At 69.1% G+C, this 18,506-nt stretch overlaps 2 protein-coding genes across 2 annotated transcripts; one reads left to right on the plus strand and one right to left on the minus strand.

The window, feature by feature from the left end:
- Positions 1 to 875: 875 nt before the first annotated feature.
- CCDC24 (coiled-coil domain containing 24) lies at positions 876 to 13,319 on the minus strand. Its single transcript, XM_038413930.2, is given in 9 exon segments — positions 876 to 1,413; positions 2,009 to 2,022; positions 2,024 to 2,127; positions 2,449 to 2,509; positions 7,190 to 7,244; positions 8,950 to 9,036; positions 9,849 to 9,968; positions 11,644 to 11,828; positions 13,168 to 13,319. Coding segments are annotated over 9 exon segments (1,170 nt in total). The 5' UTR covers positions 13,306 to 13,319; the 3' UTR covers positions 876 to 1,007.
- Positions 13,320 to 14,323: 1,004 nt separating this feature from the next.
- On the plus strand, positions 14,324 to 17,482 carry LOC119860563 (von Willebrand factor C domain-containing protein 2-like). The gene is given in 4 exon segments (XM_038414387.2): positions 14,324 to 14,709; positions 16,647 to 16,715; positions 16,717 to 16,777; positions 17,156 to 17,482. Coding segments are annotated over 4 exon segments (621 nt in total). The 5' UTR covers positions 14,324 to 14,403; the 3' UTR covers positions 17,341 to 17,482.
- The last annotated feature ends 1,024 nt before the right edge of the window (positions 17,483 to 18,506 follow it).

An 18,506-nucleotide genomic window follows, 5' to 3' on the forward strand; every position in this document is an offset into this window, starting at 1 on the left:
TCTCCCACCCACCCCCCACTGCCCTGCCCCCCCACCGACGCGGAGCGTCACTGCTTCCTGCATGGATCCTGTGCCCTGCCCCGTGTGCAGTGATGCCCAACACGCTCTTCCCGTCTAATTGTGCAATACGGTGCTGGGGCCTGGGCTGTGCGCCGCGCCAGTGATGCCGTGTAGAGTTTTAAAGTCTGATAGATTTTAATGAAATTTATATTCCTGCTCCGGATGCTGGCTGCCTTCTTTGGGGGGGGGGGGGGGGAGGGAGGCAAGCGTGAGCGACCCTGGTACCCCGTCCCCATGGCACTGCCCGCCCAGATGCTATGGCCTGGTGCAGCCAGGAGAACGATGGGTCCCGTTCCAGCTGCCAGGCTGCACGGAGGGGCGGGCCCTGCCCTCCACGCTGGCCTTGCTACCTGCTGCGCTGGGCAGAGACGCCCACAGCAGGTCCCAGCTCCCCCCCACAGTGGTCAGAGCTCCTAGCCCCACAGGGCAGCTGTGAGAGTCATGCCAGGGTGGGTGAGGCCCCGCAGAGAGGGCACGGTGCCAGACCCCAGCACCTGCCTCTGGCTCCAAGGGCCCATCCCCCCCAGAGGCAGGAGCACTGAGAAGTATCAGGCCCCAGGCAGCTTCCGTTCCCCCACTGCCCCCCATCCCCTGGGCACATGGTACCTGCACCCCCCCACCCGACCCTAGGCCAGGGCACGCTGCACGGCTCCCGTGCACCATGGTAGGGGGCAGCCAGGAGGGGGTGTTGCAGGCCAGGCCCAGGGCTCAGCTCAGGAGCTGCCCAAGATGTGGAGGGGGCTGATACCGGCGGGAGAGGGGGGACAATGCCCCTGCGGGTTGGGTGCCTCCAGGGCAGAGCAAGGCAGAGCTGGGGACAGAGGGACCCAGCAGGGCAATAACCGGCACTGGAGCTGGGGGGAGCTGGCGCAGGACCTCCTGCCCATGCCAGGCTGCCCCAGGATCCCTTCCCATGCCCCAGGGCAGGCAGGGTGAGGCTCCCTGCGCTAGCTCGGCCCCTGGCAGCCCAGCAGCCTCAGGTGGCGGCCGGAGAGGGGGCGCAGGGGTGGGTGCTGCTCTGCGGGTGGCAAGGGGAGGAAGGCCAGGCTGGGCCCTACTGGCGGGGGGGCCAGGCGGCTGCAGGCTGGGCTTGCAGGGGGAACCCCAGCTCCTGGGGGTGATGGCGTGGCCAGGTCCTGGTGCCCAGAGGCCCAGCCGGGGGTCGCAGCCCCTCCATGGAGCCCCCCAGCCAGGCCACCCAGAGAGCAGCTGCATCCGTTGAGAGGCACTCGGCCCAGCACAGTGCCTGGGGCTGGCGGGGCTGGTTCTCGGCGGCCCGACGGGGACGGAGCGGCTGGTGCCAGGCGGGGGAACACGCTGGCTGGTGCCGGGCTCCCCAGGCCCACGGGACACCTGCAGAGCCAGGGAGACAGTGCCGTCAGCAGAGCCTGGCCGGGACGGAGCACCGCCTACCCCACCCCGCCCCGCCCCACATCCGGAGATGGGCTCATGCCCAGGGAGCAGGGTTCAGCCGGGACCGACCGCAAACCCACCACCCCAGCCTGCAGTGATAGCCTGAGGCCCTGCAATAATGTCGCAATGGGGACCCCTGCAACCAGCACGGCCTATGTGACCTGCCATCCCCGGGGGTCCCAGCCTGCCCCCTGCAGCCCTGCCAGTGCCCCTCACTATGACCCACCAGCCCCCCCCGGGTTCCCAGCTTGCAGCCCTGCCAGTGCCCCTTACTCCAACCCACTGCCCCCCGGACTCCCAGTCTGCCCCCTGCAGCCCTGCCAGTGCCCCTCACTCCAACCTGCTGCCCGCTGGGGTCCCTGTAGCCCTACCAGTGCCCCTCAATCTGACCCACAGCCCACCCCATCCCATCCCTGGAGCCCCCTCTCCTCCCCACACACACAGCCCAGCCGGTGCCCCTCAGACCCAAGCCTGAGGTGCTTGTATTTGCTGCTGTGCAGGGGTCCCCCTGGGCAATTTCTTCAAAGGGGGTTACCTGGGCTGTCGGGGGGGCCACAGGCTCAGGGCACTGGACCTCCTGGGAGAGGCCAGGCCTGGGGCCCAGCTGGCCCAGCTGCAGGTCCCGCTCCATGGCTCGTCTCTGCTCCTGCAGCTCTGCACAGAAGGGAAGTGCTGGTGAGAGGCAGAGCGCCTCTCGCTGGCCTGCCCCAAGCACTGCCTGGGGGGGTGCAGAGTGGGGCCTGCGGAGGTGCTGAGTGAGCTCGCCTCCCTCATTGCCACTGGCTCAGCCAGCTCCTGGCTGCCCTGCACGACTGGGTATTGGCCCTGTGCGGCTGTTAAAAACCCTGCAACCCTCCCCAGAGCCAGCTGCATCTCCGTGATGGGGACGTGGCGCTGCACCCCGACCAGGGCAAGGAGGCTGGGCTGGGACACTGGCTGTGTGCTCCCTGGGGAGAGGTCTGGCAGGTCCCTTACCAGCCATCGTTGGCTCCTGCGCCGGCCCCGCAGCGGCTCGGTGTTCCTCCTCCAGGCAGCGCTGGAGACAGGGGGGAAGAGTCAGAACACCGCCTGCCCCACTGCCCCCAGGGTGTGGGAGGGGCATGTTTGTTACTGCAGAGTCTTTCAGAGCAGGGCGGCCCCCCGCCACCAGGAATGCCTGCAACAGCCACCCCTGCACTGAGCACCTTCAGGGAGCGGGAGCGGTCCCACGGGGGGCTGGTCCTGGCCCATCGCCATGGCACTGCCCAGAAAAGGCCCAGTGAAATATTTCACCAGCACATCCTGGACTGGGAAACCCAGAGCCCACCCATGCAGTGGCCAAGCCGCCGGCCCCCAGCAGAGGGCGCTGCCGCTTCACTCAGCCACAAACCCCTGCCCAGCACAATGCCACAGAACCCAGGAGTCCTGGCTCCCAGCCCTCCCCGGCTCTACCCACTAGACCCCGCTCCCTTCCCAGAGCTGGGGATCGAACCCAGGAGTCCTGGCTCCCAGCCCTCCCCGGCTCTACCCACTAGACCCCGCTCCCTTCCCAGAGCTGGGGATCGAACCCAGGAGTCCTGGCTCCCAGCCCTCCCCGGCTCTACCCACTAGACCCCGCTCCCTTCCCAGAGCTGGGGATCGAACCCCAGGAGTCCTGGCTCCCAGCCCTCCCCGGCTCTACCCACTAGACCCCGCTCCCTTCCCAGAGCTGGGCATCGAACCCAGGAGTCCTGGCTCCCAGCCCTCCCCGGCTCTACCCACTAGACCCCGCTCCCTTCCCAGAGCTGGGGATCGAACCCAGGAGTCCTGGCTCCCAGCCCTCCCCGGCTCTACCCACTAGACCCCGCTCCCTTCCCAGAGCTGGGGATCGAACCCAGGAGTCCTGGCTCCCAGCCCTCCCCGGCTCTACCCACTAGACCCCGCTCCCTTCCCAGAGCTGGGGATCGAACCCAGGAGTCCTGGCTCCCAGCCCTCCCCGGCTCTACCCACTAGACCCCGCTCCCGTCCCAGAGCTGGGGATCGAACCCAGGAGTCCTGGCTCCCAGCCCTCCCCGGCTCTACCCACTAGACCCCGCTCCCCTCCCAGAGCTGGGGATCGAACCCAGGAGTCCTGGCTCCCAGCCCTCCCCGGCTCTACCCACTAGACCCCGCTCCCCTCCCAGAGCTGGGGATCGAACCCAGGAGTCCTGGCTCCCAGCCCTCCGCGGCTCTACCCACTAGACCTCGCCCCCCTCCCAGAGCTGGGGATCGAACTCAGGAGTCCTGGCTCCCAGCCCTCCCCGGCTCTACCCACTAGACCCCGCCCCCCTCCCAGAGCTGGGGATAGAACCCAGGAGTCCTGGCTCCCAGCCCTCCCCGGCTCTACCCACTAGACCCCGCCCCCCTCCCAGAGCTGGGGATCGAACCCAGGAGTCCTGGCTCCCAGCCCTCCCCGGCTCTACCCACTAGACCCCGCTCCCTTCCCAGAGCTGGGGATCGAACCCAGGAGTCCTGGCTCCCAGCCCTCCCCGGCTCTACCCACTAGACCCCGCCCCCCTCCCAGAGCTGGGGATAGAACCCAGGAGTCCTGGATACCAGCCCTCCCCGGCTCTACCCACTAGACCCCGCTCCCTTCCCAGAGCTGGGGATCGAACCCAGGAGTCCTGGCTCCCAGCCCTCCCCGGCTCTACCCACTAGACCCCGCTCCCTTCCCAGAGCTGGGGATCGAACCCAGGAGTCCTGGCTCCCAGCCTTCCCCGGCTCTACCCACTAGACCCCGCCCCCCTCCCAGAGCTGGGGATAGAACCCAGGAGTCCTGGCTACCAGCCCTCCCCGGCTCTACCCACTAGACCCCGCTCCCTTCCCAGAGCTGGGGATCGAACCCAGGAGTCCTGGCTCCCAGCCCTCCCCGGCTCTACCCACTAGACCCCGCTCCCTTCCCAGAGCTGGGGATCGAACCCAGGAGTCCTGGCTCCCAGCCCTCCCCGGCTCTACCCACTAGACCCCGCTCCCTTCCCAGAGCTGGGGATCGAACCCCAGGAGTCCTGGCTCCCAGCCCTCCCCGGCTCTACCCACTAGACCCCGCTCCCTTCCCAGAGCTGGGCATCGAACCCAGGAGTCCTGGCTCCCAGCCCTCCCCGGCTCTACCCACTAGACCCCGCTCCCTTCCCAGAGCTGGGGATCGAACCCAGGAGTCCTGGCTCCCAGCCCTCCCCGGCTCTACCCACTAGACCCCGCTCCCTTCCCAGAGCTGGGGATCGAACCCAGGAGTCCTGGCTCCCAGCCCTCCCCGGCTCTACCCACTAGACCCCGCTCCCTTCCCAGAGCTGGGGATCGAACCCAGGAGTCCTGGCTCCCAGCCCTCCCCGGCTCTACCCACTAGACCCCGCTCCCGTCCCAGAGCTGGGGATCGAACCCAGGAGTCCTGGCTCCCAGCCCTCCCCGGCTCTACCCACTAGACCCCGCTCCCCTCCCAGAGCTGGGGATCGAACCCAGGAGTCCTGGCTCCCAGCCCTCCCCGGCTCTACCCACTAGACCCCGCTCCCCTCCCAGAGCTGGGGATCGAACCCAGGAGTCCTGGCTCCCAGCCCTCCGCGGCTCTACCCACTAGACCTCGCCCCCCTCCCAGAGCTGGGGATCGAACTCAGGAGTCCTGGCTCCCAGCCCTCCCCGGCTCTATCCACTAGACCCCGCCCCCCTCCCAGAGCTGGGGATAGAACCCAGGAGTCCTGGCTCCCAGCCCTCCCCCGCTCTACCCACTAGACCCCGCCCCCCTCCCAGAGCTGGGGATCGAACCCAGGAGTCCTGGCTCCCAGCCCTCCCCGGCTCTACCCACTAGACCCCGCTCCCTTCCCAGAGCTGGGGATCGAACCCAGGAGTCCTGGCTCCCAGCCTTCCCCGGCTCTACCCACTAGACCCCGCCCCCCTCCCAGAGCTGGGGATAGAACCCAGGAGTCCTGGCTACCAGCCCTCCCCGGCTCTACCCACTAGACCCCGCTCCCTTCCCAGAGCTGGGGATCGAACCCAGGAGTCCTGGCTCCCAGCCCTCCCCGGCTCTACCCACTAGACCCCGCTCCCTTCCCAGAGCTGGGGATCGAACCCAGGAGTCCTGGCTCCCAGCCTTCCCCGGCTCTACCCACTAGACCCCGCCCCCCTCCCAGAGCTGGGGATAGAACCCAGGAGTCCTGGATACCAGCCCTCCCCGGCTCTACCCACTAGACCCCGCTCCCTTCCCAGAGCTGGGGATCGAACCCAGGAGTCCTGGCTCCCAGCCCTCCCCGGCTCTACCCACTAGACCCCGCTCCCTTCCCAGAGCTGGGGATAGAACCCAGGAGTCCTGGCTCCCAGCCTTCCCCGGCTCTACCCACTAGACCCCGCCCCCCTCCCAGAGCTGGGGATAGAACCCAGGAGTCCTGGATACCAGCCCTCCCCGGCTCTACCCACTAGACCCCGCCCCCCTCCCAGAGCTGGGGATAGAACCCAGGAGTCCTGGCTCCCAGCCCTCCCCGGCTCTACCCACTAGAACCCGCTCCCCTCCCAGAGCTGGGGATCGAACCCCAGGAGTCCTGGCTCCCAGCCCTCCCCGGCTCTACCCACTAGACCCCGCTCCCTTCCCAGAGCTGGGGATCGAACCCCAGGAGTCCTGGCTCCCAGCCCTCCCCGGCTCTACCCACTAGAACTCGCCCCCCTCCCAGAGCTGGGGATCGAACCCAGGAGTCCTGGCTCCCAGCCCTCCCCGGCTCTACCCGCTAGACCCCGCCCCCCTCCCAGAGCTGGGGATCGAACTCAGGAGTCCTGGCTCCCAGCCCTCCCCAGCTCTACCCACTAGACCCCGCCCCCCTCCCAGAGCTGGGGATCGAACCCAGGAGTCCTGGCTCCCAGCCCTCCCCGGCTCTACCCACTAGACCCCGCTCCCTTCCCAGAGCTGGGGATCGAACCCACGAGTCCTGGCTCCCAGCCCTCCCCGGCTCTACCCACTAGACCCCGCCCCCCTCCCAGAGCTGGGGATAGAACCCATGTGTCCTGGCTACCAGCCCTCACCCGGCTCTACCCACTAGACCCCGCTCCCTTCCCAGAGCTGGGGATAGAACCCAGGAGTCCTGGCTCCCAGCCCTCCCCGGCTCTACCCACTAGACCCCGCTCCCCTCCCAGAGCTGGGGATCGAACCCAGGAGTCCTGGCTCCCAGCCCTCCCCGGCTCTACCCACTAGACCCCGCCTCCCTTCCCAGAGCTGGGGATAGAACCCAGGAGTCCTGGCTCCCAGCCCTCCCCGGCTCTACCCACTAGACCCCGCTCCCTTCCCAGAGCTGGGGATCGAACCCAGGAGTCCTGGCTCCCAGCCCTCCCCGGCTCTACCCACTAGACCCCGCCCTCCTCCCAGAGCTGGGGATAGAACCCAGGAGTCCTGGCTCCCAGCCCTCCCCGGCTCTACCCACTAGACCCCGCTCCCTTCCCAGAGCTGGGGATAGAACCCAGGAGTCCTGGCTCCCAGCCCCAACTCCCAGTGTTCCTCCCTGCAGCCCTTCCCCTGCACATGGGCCCTGGGGACCAGGGTGAGGTTGGCTGCTGTGGGGCAGGGCAAGTCCATCCCTGCACAGCCCAGCAGGCTGCCCCGGTGGGGGCCATGGCCTGGCATGACCAGGGACAGTCTGCCGCCTGGTGAGGTGTGCAGGGTGGCTCAGGGGGCGTCTCTCTGCTCCCACACAGCCCGGGGCGGGGCCAGTGCCCCCTGCTGATCCCGCCATCTCAGGGGTCCTACCCGGAGGTGGCAGATGTGTCTCTCCAGGGCACGGCACTCCTCCTCCAGCAGGGCCCTGGCAGAAGAGACAGGTGGGTTAGGTGGGCAGCAGCTGCATGGGAATGAGGGGTGCCGGGACAAGGGTCGACATCTGCTCTAAACATTTCCCTGCCATGCCCTGGGGCCCCTGGGCACAACCCCTGGCACTTGGGCACATGCCCACTCACAGCACATGGCAGTGGGACTTTGTCTCACCAGATGCCAGGGTTAACCCGCCTGCTAGGGACCCCCAGTCCTGGAGCTGTGTGGCTTGGCCGGGTGGCTGGGAAGGGTCACAAGAGCTGACAGAGGACCAACCTCCTGGGATGGGAACCCATGTCTGGAGGAGAGGCTGGGCAGAAGGGGTTCGCCTGGAGGCTGGGTACAGGTAACCCCTGGTGCCCACATGAGGGAGACCTCTCCATCCTGGGGCTGTGAGCCATCCCGACCCCTGACGCTGGGGACAGGCACAGAGCAGGGAAGGAATGCACCCCAGGGAGCCAGTGGCAGAGCCAGGGACGGAGCCTGACACCCCAGCCCATGCTGGACCCCCCAGCCCTGGGCCCAGACCAGGAGCAATGCAGTGGGGTGGTGAGGGGTCCTCTCCCCTCACTGCTGCAAGCCTGAACCAAGAACTTGGCCGTTACTGTATGTCATTGATTCATTTAACCAGTGCTAGCTCTCAGCTATACCTTTTCCTTCTATGAATAAACTATGGATTTTAGATTCTAAAGGATTGGCAACAGCCTGATTTGTGGGTAAGATCTGATTTGTATATTGACCTGGATCTGGGGCTTGGTCCTTTGGGATCGAGAGAACCGTTTTTTCTTTAACTGGGGGACTGGTTTTCATAACCATTTGTCCCCATAACGAGTGGCGCTGGTGGTGATACTGGGAAACTGGAGTGTCTACGGGAATTGCTTGTGTGATTTGTGGTTAGCCGGTGGGGTAAAACCAAAGTCTTCCCTGTTTGGCGGGTTTGGTTTGTCTTGGTGTGCATAGGAACCCCGGCCTCGGGTTGTAACTGCCCTGCTTTAAGCAATTTGAAGTGAACTGTAGCTCACGAAAGCTTATGCTCAAGTAAATTTGTTAGTCTCTAAGGTGCCTCCTTTTCTTTTTTGTCCTGAATTGGAACTCTCAGTTGGGTCCTGCCAGAACCAGCCTCGTTACACCCCCCCTCAGGCGCTGATATTCCCCTGCCACAGTCCCACCTCCAGCACCTCCCACACAAGGGGCTGCTCCCCGGGGAGGGTCGAGATATTGACATGCCAACACTGCCAGGGAAACAGCCCATTACCCAGCGGGGAGCCAGACTCACCCCAGCTCTGCCAGTGCCCCTTACTTCCGACCCACAGTCCCTGTTATCCCAGCCCTGGGCTCCCCCCACAGCTCTGCAGTGCCCCTCAGTCCCAACCCTCAGCTGGGGCGAGCACCCAAAGGGAGGTGTTAGCACTTGGCTCTTGCCAGGAGCCTGCTGCAGGGCAGGGCGCGGCCATGGGGGCGAGGCTGGGAGGCTTTCTGGGAGCAGAGCCCTGAGTGAGCCCACAGCAGCACTGGGCTGGAAGGGCAGAGCTGCAGCACCGGGGGCATCGCTCTGAGCCCTGGCATGGCCCCCTGCTCCAGCCCACCCCTCCCCTCCCCATGCCCTGCTGAGGCGCTCGCTCCAGTCCCCCTCTGCTCCCCGCAGGCGGCTCTGGGCTGGGTTGGGGCGGATGGTATCTGCCAGCCCCTGGCTCACCTACCGGAGATAGGTCTGCACCTGGTGGATGCGGGAGACACTCAGCTTGTCCTTGAGGGACTCCAGGTGGTGGACAAGGCCAGGTCCTGGGCTGGACAGAGCACAGACAGGGTTTGCCAGGGGACCATGGCGGGGGCCCCTTTCCCAGAACCGTTAGGGGGGTAGGGAGCAGCACCTCCAGTGGGGGAAGGGCTGGCACCTCTGGCTCATCCCCCCCTGATTGGGGTGGGAGCATTCCACGCGCTCACAGATCTGGCCCCAGAGCCAGGCCCCAGGAACCCCACAGAGAGGCCGCTGGTGAGCGAGTGGTTCAGCCCTGGTGCAGGGCTGGGTGGCAGAGTCGCTGGCAGGGAGGGGCGGGAGGGGAAGGGCATAGGAGGACTTTGAGTCCTTGGGGAGGTGTCAGGGGCAGTTTGGGGTGGGAGATGTTTACACGTTCCCACTGTAACCAAAGCACCAGGAGCTGGGGGTTCGAAGGAGCCAGTTGGCAGTATCCTGTCATCATTAGGTTCCAGAGTCACCAGACAGTGGGCACGACTGGGGCGGAGCACTCGGGCGGGTGGCACCCTTACGGTGCCCAGCTCCAGGAGCGCTCCAAGGCAGCAGCCAGGATCTGGCATACACCGAGCTGGCCCCACACTGACTGCACTACCCGCCCTCTGGCCACCACCCGCATACCTCAGGAGTGCCCTGCTGCTGACCCACAGGAGAGAGGGCTGTCCAGTGGGGGGTTAGTTTGTGGGTGGCCCAGTTCCCATCTGTCCAGTGGAGACGAGCCCAGCCCTGCTCCCAGGGCAGAGGGTGACTGGGGCCCAGACACCTCGGGATGGGGGCCAGCTAGGTAGACCATCTGTCCAGCTGAGGGGCAGGAGCAGCGCTCGCCGTGCCTGGGCACAGACCCACCTGGTGCTGGTGCCCCCAGACAGGGACCTGTCCTGTCCTGCACACTCCCCTCCAGCGTGTGGCCCCAGGGCAAAGCTGACCACGTGGGGGCTGTACTTGGCGATGGCCCCAGCTGCGTCCCTGTGGAGGGGAGGAGACGTGGTGTGAGACCCCTGGCCTGGGTTGGGCCCTGGGGGCCTGGGCTGGGGAGGGCCACCAGCTGGAGGGGCTCAGTAGCCATGGCTGGGCCAGGCTGGGCAGCGAGGCTGTAGGCACCCCAAGGAGCGGGCCCAGGTGGGCATGAAGGGCTGGAATGAGGGATGCCCCGCAAGCAGGGAGCCCAGGCTCCGGCCAGACATCACCCAGGACAGAGCGCCCAGCGCTGCTCCTGCTGACACAGGCGAGCACGGTGCCAGCCCAGGGCTGTCGGGATCAAGGGGCACTGGCAGAGCCGGGGCAGATCAAAGCGAGCCCAGGCACAGGGAGTCAGCAGCAATGGAAAGGACCCGGCACCCTGCTGCCTGGTGGAGCCCTCAGTGCCCAGCACATCCCAGGGCACCTCCCTGCTCTGCCCTGGCCCCCTCCAGCTGCAGGTGCCCCGCACGTGACCCCTCGCACCTGGCCCAAGCAGAGTCTCCGGCGCTGTGGGGGGACTGGTCTGCCCCGGGAGCTGCAGCTGGCTAATGTCCGGCTCCCAAGGCCCTTTGAAGAGCTGCTGGAGGCTAAGCTGGCCCAGAGAAGGGGCTAAGCCGGGCGGCTCCTGCGTCAGCGGTTCTGCAATCCCAGCCCCTGGGCAGGGAGAAGGGCTCAGCCAGCCGCGAGCACAACCAGGCCCAGCGCCCCTGCACCCCCCAGCACTGCCAGGCAGCCAGGAATTCCAGCTGGGGCCGGCTGCGTGTGGGTCCTCGGCTCCCCACCCCTTCCAGCAGCACCATGCAGAGCACCGAGCCCTGCAGCACAGCAGGGGCAGCACCAGGGTAACCCTCACCCCAAAGGGCCCCCCCATGCTGACTGGGGCTTGCAGGTCTCAGGGTGGGATAGCTCCCCACACACAGCGCTCCTGCAGCTGGGCAGCAATCAGGAAGGGCTGGGGGCCCTGGGGAGGCTGGAGTGAGGAGACGAGGCTCCATTGCCAGGTACCGAGCAGAGACAACTCTCCCCCGGAGGAGTCTGAGAAAGGGGGAATTTTCTGCAGTATTTTCATGAAGAGTCTGTGTGCCTCAGTTTCCCCTTTATTGTCAGTGTTACCAGGGCGGGGAGGGGGACAGGCAGGCTGGGAGACAGAGACAAGGATGGCGCAGCCGGTTGAGCCAGGATGGGCCATGGAAAAGGACTGGTGGAGGGGCCCAAGGGAGCTGATTGCCCACCTCTCCGCAGGGAAGCTGAGCCCAGAACAAAGGACTGGGGGGGAGGCTACAGGAAGGAGTCAGGGGCTCCTCGGGGTCAGACCGACACAGGCCAAGCCATGGGCTCGGGGCTGAGCAGCCCTGCGTCCGGCTGACCAAGAAGCCCACCTAGTTCGGCCCCGCTGCGGGAGCCTCGCTGCAGGCAGGGGGTGTGTTTGTCCCTGCGCCGGGCACCAGGCTCCCCCAGGGGTATCTCGGTGCACGCGCTGGACGGAGCAGAAGGGTGCCCAGAGCTGTCTCGGAGGCGGTGGTGCCAGCCCTTGAGGCAGAGAGGGGCCCCATGGGGGGGTCTGGTGCACTGAAGGTTCCTCCCAGACGCTGCTCCCAAGCAAGGGGTGGGGCACGGTCCTGGGGGTCCATGACAGGGCCATGGGGGGCTCAGTGCCCAGGATGCCACCCAGCCCAGGTACCTGCCCTCCTGGGACGCCTTCTGCTGGAGACTGAACAGCAGCATCCGGAGCTCCCGTCTCACCAGCTCCTTGAGGTGGGTGGGGGCTGTCAGGAGAGCCCAGTCCCCGGCCCCCTGCGGGGGGCACTGACCCAGCCAGGTGCAGGCCGAGCGCTCCTCCCGCCACAGCTCCACCAGGGTCTCCACCTAGACAGCATGGGGCAGGAGGGGCGTTACCTGGGAACGCAGCCCTGAGCCCCACCCCAGCCCCATGGCACCGCACCGGGTCTGGCCCCACCCACGGTCCAAGTGGGACTCTGCATGGAGGGAGAGGGGCAGGGAGGCCCCCACGGGCCCCTTCCTGCAGCAGGGATGAGGACAACCCTCCCACGTGCACCCCACACACACAGGCAGGCACCCCCACCATCCCATCCGCAGGCAGGAGCCTGCAGCACCATCCGGCCCAGGGCACCGTGACCCCACAGCCGGGGCAGAGGGCACAGGCCCGCAGCCAGCAGCATTCAGGCTCCCAAAAAGGCCTGAAGCTGCTGCCCTTGCCCTGCCCCCAGTTCTGAGGCCACTGCCATGGAGAAATGAGTGCAGGTCACGGGGGGCAGGGTGATGGGCAGGAGGCAACGGGGCTGTTTATGGGCCTGCAGGGAAGCATGTGAAAAGAGCCGGGCTGCAGCGCTGGCATTGCCCCGAGGGCATCGCAGGGCCGGCCCAGCAGTTGACAACAGAAACGGACCTGAACGAGAGTGAAGACGACACACACCCCCTGTGTGTGTGGGGGGGATTACTTGGAAGCCCCTCACCCAGGGGCCCAGCCTGGGGCTGCAAGCGCCGGAGGGTGGGGGCCCTTGGGTGTGTGGCCGGGGCTGGGCGCACTGGCAGCATCCTGGCGGGGGCGGGGTGGGGAACACAGAGTTAAGGCTGCCCAGCCGCTACAACCCCCCCACCCAACCCACGTTCCTTGGGTGTGGGCGTTTCTGTTCGGGGCTGGACTCTTGACGCAGGAGGGGCCCGTGGCCAGGGTGGCACCATCCACAGTGCCAAAGAATGATGCTTCTCTCACTGGGGAAAGGACTGTCTGTCCCATCCCCCCGCCCAGCCCCCCACAGCTCGCTGGGGAACAACTGAGCCCAGCCCTTGGCATGGGATGGGGCCCCACTGCAGGGGATCGGGGAGAGGGACCCACATCTGCTGAGGCCGTGAGCAGCACTCGTGAAGGGAGGCTGCAGGAGAGCAGGGGCCTGGCTCTCCGATGGGCACGTCCTACTCCCACCCCACCTGGCAGGGTTGCCCTCAGGCCGCATCCCTGATAACCCAGCCCGGCTCGTTCAATGCCAGGATCCTGCCTTGCCCCACAAAGCCCCCTTGCCCCACTGGGAACCCTCCCCCAAGCAGGGGAGCTGCCTGCACCCAGCCAGAAGGGGCACTGGGCTGGGTGCAGGTGGCTAAACCCCAAGGGAAATGAACTGCTCCTGCGGGACGAGAGCAGCTCCCTGGGCTTGGGGCCGGACCCGGGGCTGGCAGGGTGGCTCACCTCCGCGTGCAGCTCCAAGCTGCGCTCCACCAGGTCCACCCCCAGGATGCTCTTCACCTCGGGCTTCTCGCTGGGCACCACCTGCTCCTCCACCAGCCTCCAGAGCGAGGGCAGCGGCTGCAAGGGGACAGGGAACATGGGGGCAGCGCCCGCTGTGGGGAGGAGAGAGGGGCGGTCAGGCTGGCTCAGTGCAGGCAGGCCCCTGATCTTAGGCTGAGCCCCACACCCTGCCCCTATCCCCCGACATCTCCTGCGGCCCGCACCCCTTCTGCCGCCGCACAGCTCCATACCCTGTCTGCCCCCACCCCATCTGCCCCCCAACAGCCCCACACCCCATCTGCTGCCCCACTGCGCCCCACACCTCGTCTGCTGCCCCACAGCCCCACACTCCTGTCTACCATCCCACTGCCCCACACATCCCTCTATCCCCACATCCCATCTACCCCCTCGACCCCGCGCCCCACGGAGCCCCACCGAACCCGCACAGCCCCAGGCGAGGTGTGGCTCCGCCCCTTCCAGCCCGACGCTCCTCGCCCCGCCCCGCCCCCCCGTTACCAGGAAAAGCTTCCCGTCTCCATAGTGACGCCCCGCCTCCTCCGCCCGCTCGGCCCCTTAAAGGGGAAGCGACCAAAAGGTGCCGGTGCCCCCCCACCCCGGGGCGGCGGCGGCACTCGCAGCGGGGCAGGGGGCGGAGCTGGGGAGCGGGGGGCACAGGGGGTGGGGCAGGGGGAGGAGCTGGAGGGGCGCGGGGGGCACAGGGGGCGGAGCTGGCGCAGGGGGGCGGAGCTGGAGGGGCGCAGGGGGCGGAGCTGGGGGGGCTGGCGCGGGGGGCGGAGCTGGAGGGGCGCGGGGGGCACAGGGGGCGGAGCTGGAGGGGCGCAGGGGGCGGAGCTGGGGGGGCTGGCGCAGGGGGGCGGAGCTGGAGGGGCGCAGGGGGCGGAGCTGGGGGGGCTGGCGCGGGGGGGAGCTGGAGGGGCGCAGGGGGCGGAGCTGGGGGGGCTGGCGCGGGGGGGAGCTGGAGGGGCGCAGGGGGCGGAGCTGGGGGGGCTGGCGCGGGGGGAGCTGGAGGGGCGCAGGGGGCGGAGCTGGGGGGGGCTGGCGCGGGGGGGCGGAGCTGGAGGGGCGCAGGGGGCGGAGCTGGGGGGGCTGGCGCGGGGGGAGCTGGAGGGGCGCAGGGGGCGGAGCTGGGGGCTCGCCCGGCGGGACTCGCTGCACGGCGGACCGGCCCCTGGAGCCATGCGGCCCCTGCTGCTGCTACTGCTGGCGGCGGCGCTGCCGGCCGAGGCGGCGGCCGGCCCGGCGGGGCTCTGCGAGGCGGGCGGCAGGCGCTACTCGGCGGGCGAGCGGTTCGTGCGGCCGGGCGAGCCCTGCAGCCGCTGCGAGTGCACGGCCCGGGGCCCCGCCTGCGCCCGCGCCCCCTGCCCGGCCCTGCCGCCCGCCTGCATCCACGTGAGCCGCTACCCGGCCGCCTGCTGCCCGCGCTGCGAGCGCGTCGGCTGCGAGCACCGCGGCCGCGTCTACGGGCTGGGCCAGCGCTTCCAGGTGCGGGGCTGGGCGCCGGGGGGTGGGCACTGAGCGGTGGGGGCCGGGATGGGGCTGGGCGCCGGGGGGTGGGCACTGAGCGGTGGGGGCCGGGGTGGGGCTGGTGGGGGGTGGGCACTGAGCAGGGGAGGCGGGGCTGGGCGCCGGGGGGTGGGCACTGAGTGGTGGGGGCCGGGATGGGGCTGGTGGGGGGTGGGCACTGAGCGGTGGGGGCCGGGATGGGGCTGGGCACTGAGCGGTGGGGGCCGGGATGGGGCTGGTGGGGGGTGGGCACTGAGCGGTGGGGGCCGGGATGGGGCTGGGCGCCGGGGGGTGGGCACTGAGCGGTGGGGGCCGGGATGGGGCTGGGCGCCGGGGGGTGGGCACTGAGCGGTGGGGGCCGGGGTGGGGCTGGTGGGGGGTGGGCACTGAGCAGGGGAGGCGGTGCTGGGCGCCGGGGGCTGGGCACTGAGCGGTGGGGGCCGGGATGGGGCTGGGCACTGAGCGGTGGGGGCCGGGATGGGGCTGGTGGGGGGTGGGCACTGAGCGGTGGGGGCCGGGATGGGGCTGGGCGCCGGGGGGTGGGCACTGAGCGGTGGGGCTGGTGGGGGGTGGGCACTGAGCAGGGGAGGCGGGGCTGGGCGCCGGGGGGTGGGCACTGAGCGGTGGGGGCCGGGACGGGGGTGGTCGGGGGCAGGGCACTAAGTGGTGGGGCCGGGGAGGGGCTGGGCGTTCGGTTGGACATAGGCCCCTTGCCCTGAGGGGGCAGGGATGGGCACTGGGCTGGGGGACTTGCTGCAGCACCGGGCCAGGGTCTACAGGCTCGTGCCTCTGCCAAGGGGCTGGTTAAAAGGCGCCAAGGGCCAGTGCCGTCTCCAGGGGCAGTGCCAGAGGGAGGACTGGTGGGTCCCGCTGAGTGCCAGGACTCCTCTGGGCTCTGTTCCGGGCTCGCGGGTTGGGGGGTCTGGTGGGTGGTGCTGGGGAGCTGGGTCCAGCTGTCTGTGCCTGTGTCCCCATCCCGGAGCCGACGGGGATAAGCGCCGGGACTGGCGGAGCGGCACTGACGTGCCGTGCAGGGGATTCTAGCAGAGCGGAGTCAGTCCGATCCCCGTCCCTGGGGCACTGGTGGGGCCTGGCCAAGGGCCCAGCCCTGCTCTGGCCTGTCGGGAGCACAGGGAGGCAGGACCCTGCTCCTGCCAGGTGGGATCCTAGAGCCAGGGAGGGGTTGGCGCCGGGGCATCTCCGGGCTCCTATGGCCAGTGCCCATCTCCTCCAGCCTCAGTGTGCCCCCGGGGCATGGCCCCTTCTGCTGCCACATTTCCTCTGCCAGCCAAATGTGCAAAGGGGCACGTCCAAAACAGCTTGGCCTAGCAGTTGGAGCAGCTCAGTTCTGGGCACGCCAGGTTCTGACAACAGGCGCGCTGGAGCCGGCCAAGCCGGGTGCTGCCAGCGGGGGCTTCCCAAAGCTCGGATGCCAGGGGCTCGGGGGCGCGGAGAATGGGGTACAGAGACTTCCCCTGGAGGAGCCACCGGTTCTCACTCAGCCCCAGGGCAGAGGAACTGGCTGGCTCATGGGGTGTCTCCCATCTTGGGCTCCCACCTCCCCTAGCGGGATCACTGCACGGCCCAGGCCGTCACCCCTCCACGGGGGGGAGAAGGGGTGCCCCCCAGGGTGCAGAGCCTGGCACTGGGCCTGGCAGCTAGGACAGGTGCCTGACATCTCGAGCAATGGCACGGGCGGGACCAGGGGTCCCAGAGCGCATGTGGGTTTGTGCCCCCTTGTTTGGGCCACCCAGCTGGGAACAGAGCTGGCGGATTTCAGAGTGGGGCCAAGGGGGACACTGAGGGTGTTGGGAGTCGAGCACGTGGGCGGGGAGCCCTGTACCCCCAGCGAGGGAGTGGGGAGGATGCTCCCCTGGGGCCAGCTCACCTCTGACCCACGGCCCGTTGTGCCCCAGCCCTCGGAGTGTGAGCAGTGCACCTGTGACCCGGACGGCATCGCTCGCTGCCTGGTGGCCGACTGCGCCCCCCCCGCCCTGCGTCAACGCCGTCTACGAGAAGGGCCGGTGCTGCCCCACGTGCCAGGACGGTGAGCGTGGGGGAAGGCTGAAAGCACAGGGGGTGTAGTGGCCCTGGGGCAGGAGCATTGTCAGCACCCCCAGAGGCAGTGAGTGGCGCAGTTGCTGTGGGGACCTGGGCAAGGGGGGGCGGGGGGAGAGGTGCTCAGCTGTGGGGCAGAGAATGAGAGGGGAGGCCAGGTAACAGAGAGGGGAAGGCAAAGCCTGAAGTTTGGGGAATGGCCCTGGGTGAGGTGGGGCTGGACAGGGCCCTGCTCTGGGCCCATGGGGGCACCAGGCTCTGCACGGCTGGGGGGGGCCTGGCTGGAGTCTCCCGTGGCAGGAGGCCTGGCCGTACCAGGAGCCACCCGGCCGCGCCTGCTGCTGACTGGAGCCCCCCACCCCCCCAGGTCCCAACTGCTACGCGGACAGGAGCCGGACGCGCGTCATCCCCGCCGGAGAGGCCGTCTGGGTGGAGCCCTGCACCCGGTGCCGCTGCCACGACGGCCAGGACGCGGGCTACTGGGAGGGCAACCGGGTGGCCAAGTGCGAGCGGCTTCGCAACTGCCGCCCGCTGGACCGGCGCAACTCCTGAGCACCGCTGGGCCGCAGAGACCCCCCCGGCTACACCCCTCCCTCGCTGGGCCACAGTGCCCTCTCCCCCCACGACGCCCCTCCCCCGCTCCCGCTGGGCCGCAGAGCCCCCTCCCCCCCCGCGACACCCCTCCCTCGCTCCCGCTGGGCCGCAGAGCCCCCTCCCCCTGCGACACCCCTCCCCCGCTCCCGCTGGGCCGCAGAGCCCCCTCCCCCCGCGACACCCCTCCCCCGCTCCCGCTGGGCCACAGAGCCCCCCTCCCCCCACGACACCCCTCCCCCGCTGGGCCGCAGAGCCCCCTCCCCCCGCGACGCCCCTCCCCCACTCCTGCTGGGCCGCAGAGCCCCCTCCCCCCGCGACACCCCTCCCCCGCTCCCGCTGGGCCGCAGAGCCCCCTCCCCCCGCGACACCCCTCCCCCGCTCCCGCTGGGCCGCAGAGCCCCCCTCCCCCCACGACACCCCTCCCCCGCTGGGCCGCAGAGCCCCCTCCCCCCGCAACACCCCTCCCCCGTTGGGCCGCAGAGGCCCCTCCCCCCCGCGACACCCCTCCCCCGCTCCCGCTGGGTCGCAGAGCCCCGCAACACCCCTCCCCCGCTGGGCCGCAGAGCCCCCTCCCCCATGTCCCACTGGGCTGCAGAGCCCCCCTTCAACCTGGCCCAATCACAGACACCCCTCCCCCACCTTCCCCTTGGGTCGCAGAGCACCCCCAGCTGCAGCACTGACCCCTTTCCAGCTATGCCACTAGGCTCCTCTGGATCATGGGTCCCACCCCAACCCTTTCCCAGCCCCATGGCTCTTCCCCAACACCCCCTTCCCCCAGCTAGGCTGCACCACGGGCCCCCTCCCCTCCCCAGTCCAGCTCCATCGCCTGCCCCCTCAGTCCTGGCCAGGCTCCCTCTGGAGTCCCCCCCAGCCTTGTGGCCGGGAGCCGAGTGGCAGCGAACCCACCCATCCCTGCCACCGGCCCTGCCGGGTGGGCTCCCAGCCTCTCCCTGAGCAGTGCCCCTGTGGGGTCTGGGATGCCCACACCAGCAGGGTACTTAGGGGCACCCCAGAGTCCCCCACTCCCCGTCTGCAGTGCAACTCCCGCCCTCAGCCTTGCTGGGTGGACCCTGAAACCCAGCCCCTGCCTGGGGTGCGACCGGCTCCAGCGGGGACAGCCCTGA

The sequence above is a fragment of the Dermochelys coriacea genome, chromosome 8 (assembly GCF_009764565.3).
Source record: "Dermochelys coriacea isolate rDerCor1 chromosome 8, rDerCor1.pri.v4, whole genome shotgun sequence".
Lineage (NCBI taxonomy): Eukaryota > Metazoa > Chordata > Testudines > Dermochelyidae > Dermochelys > Dermochelys coriacea.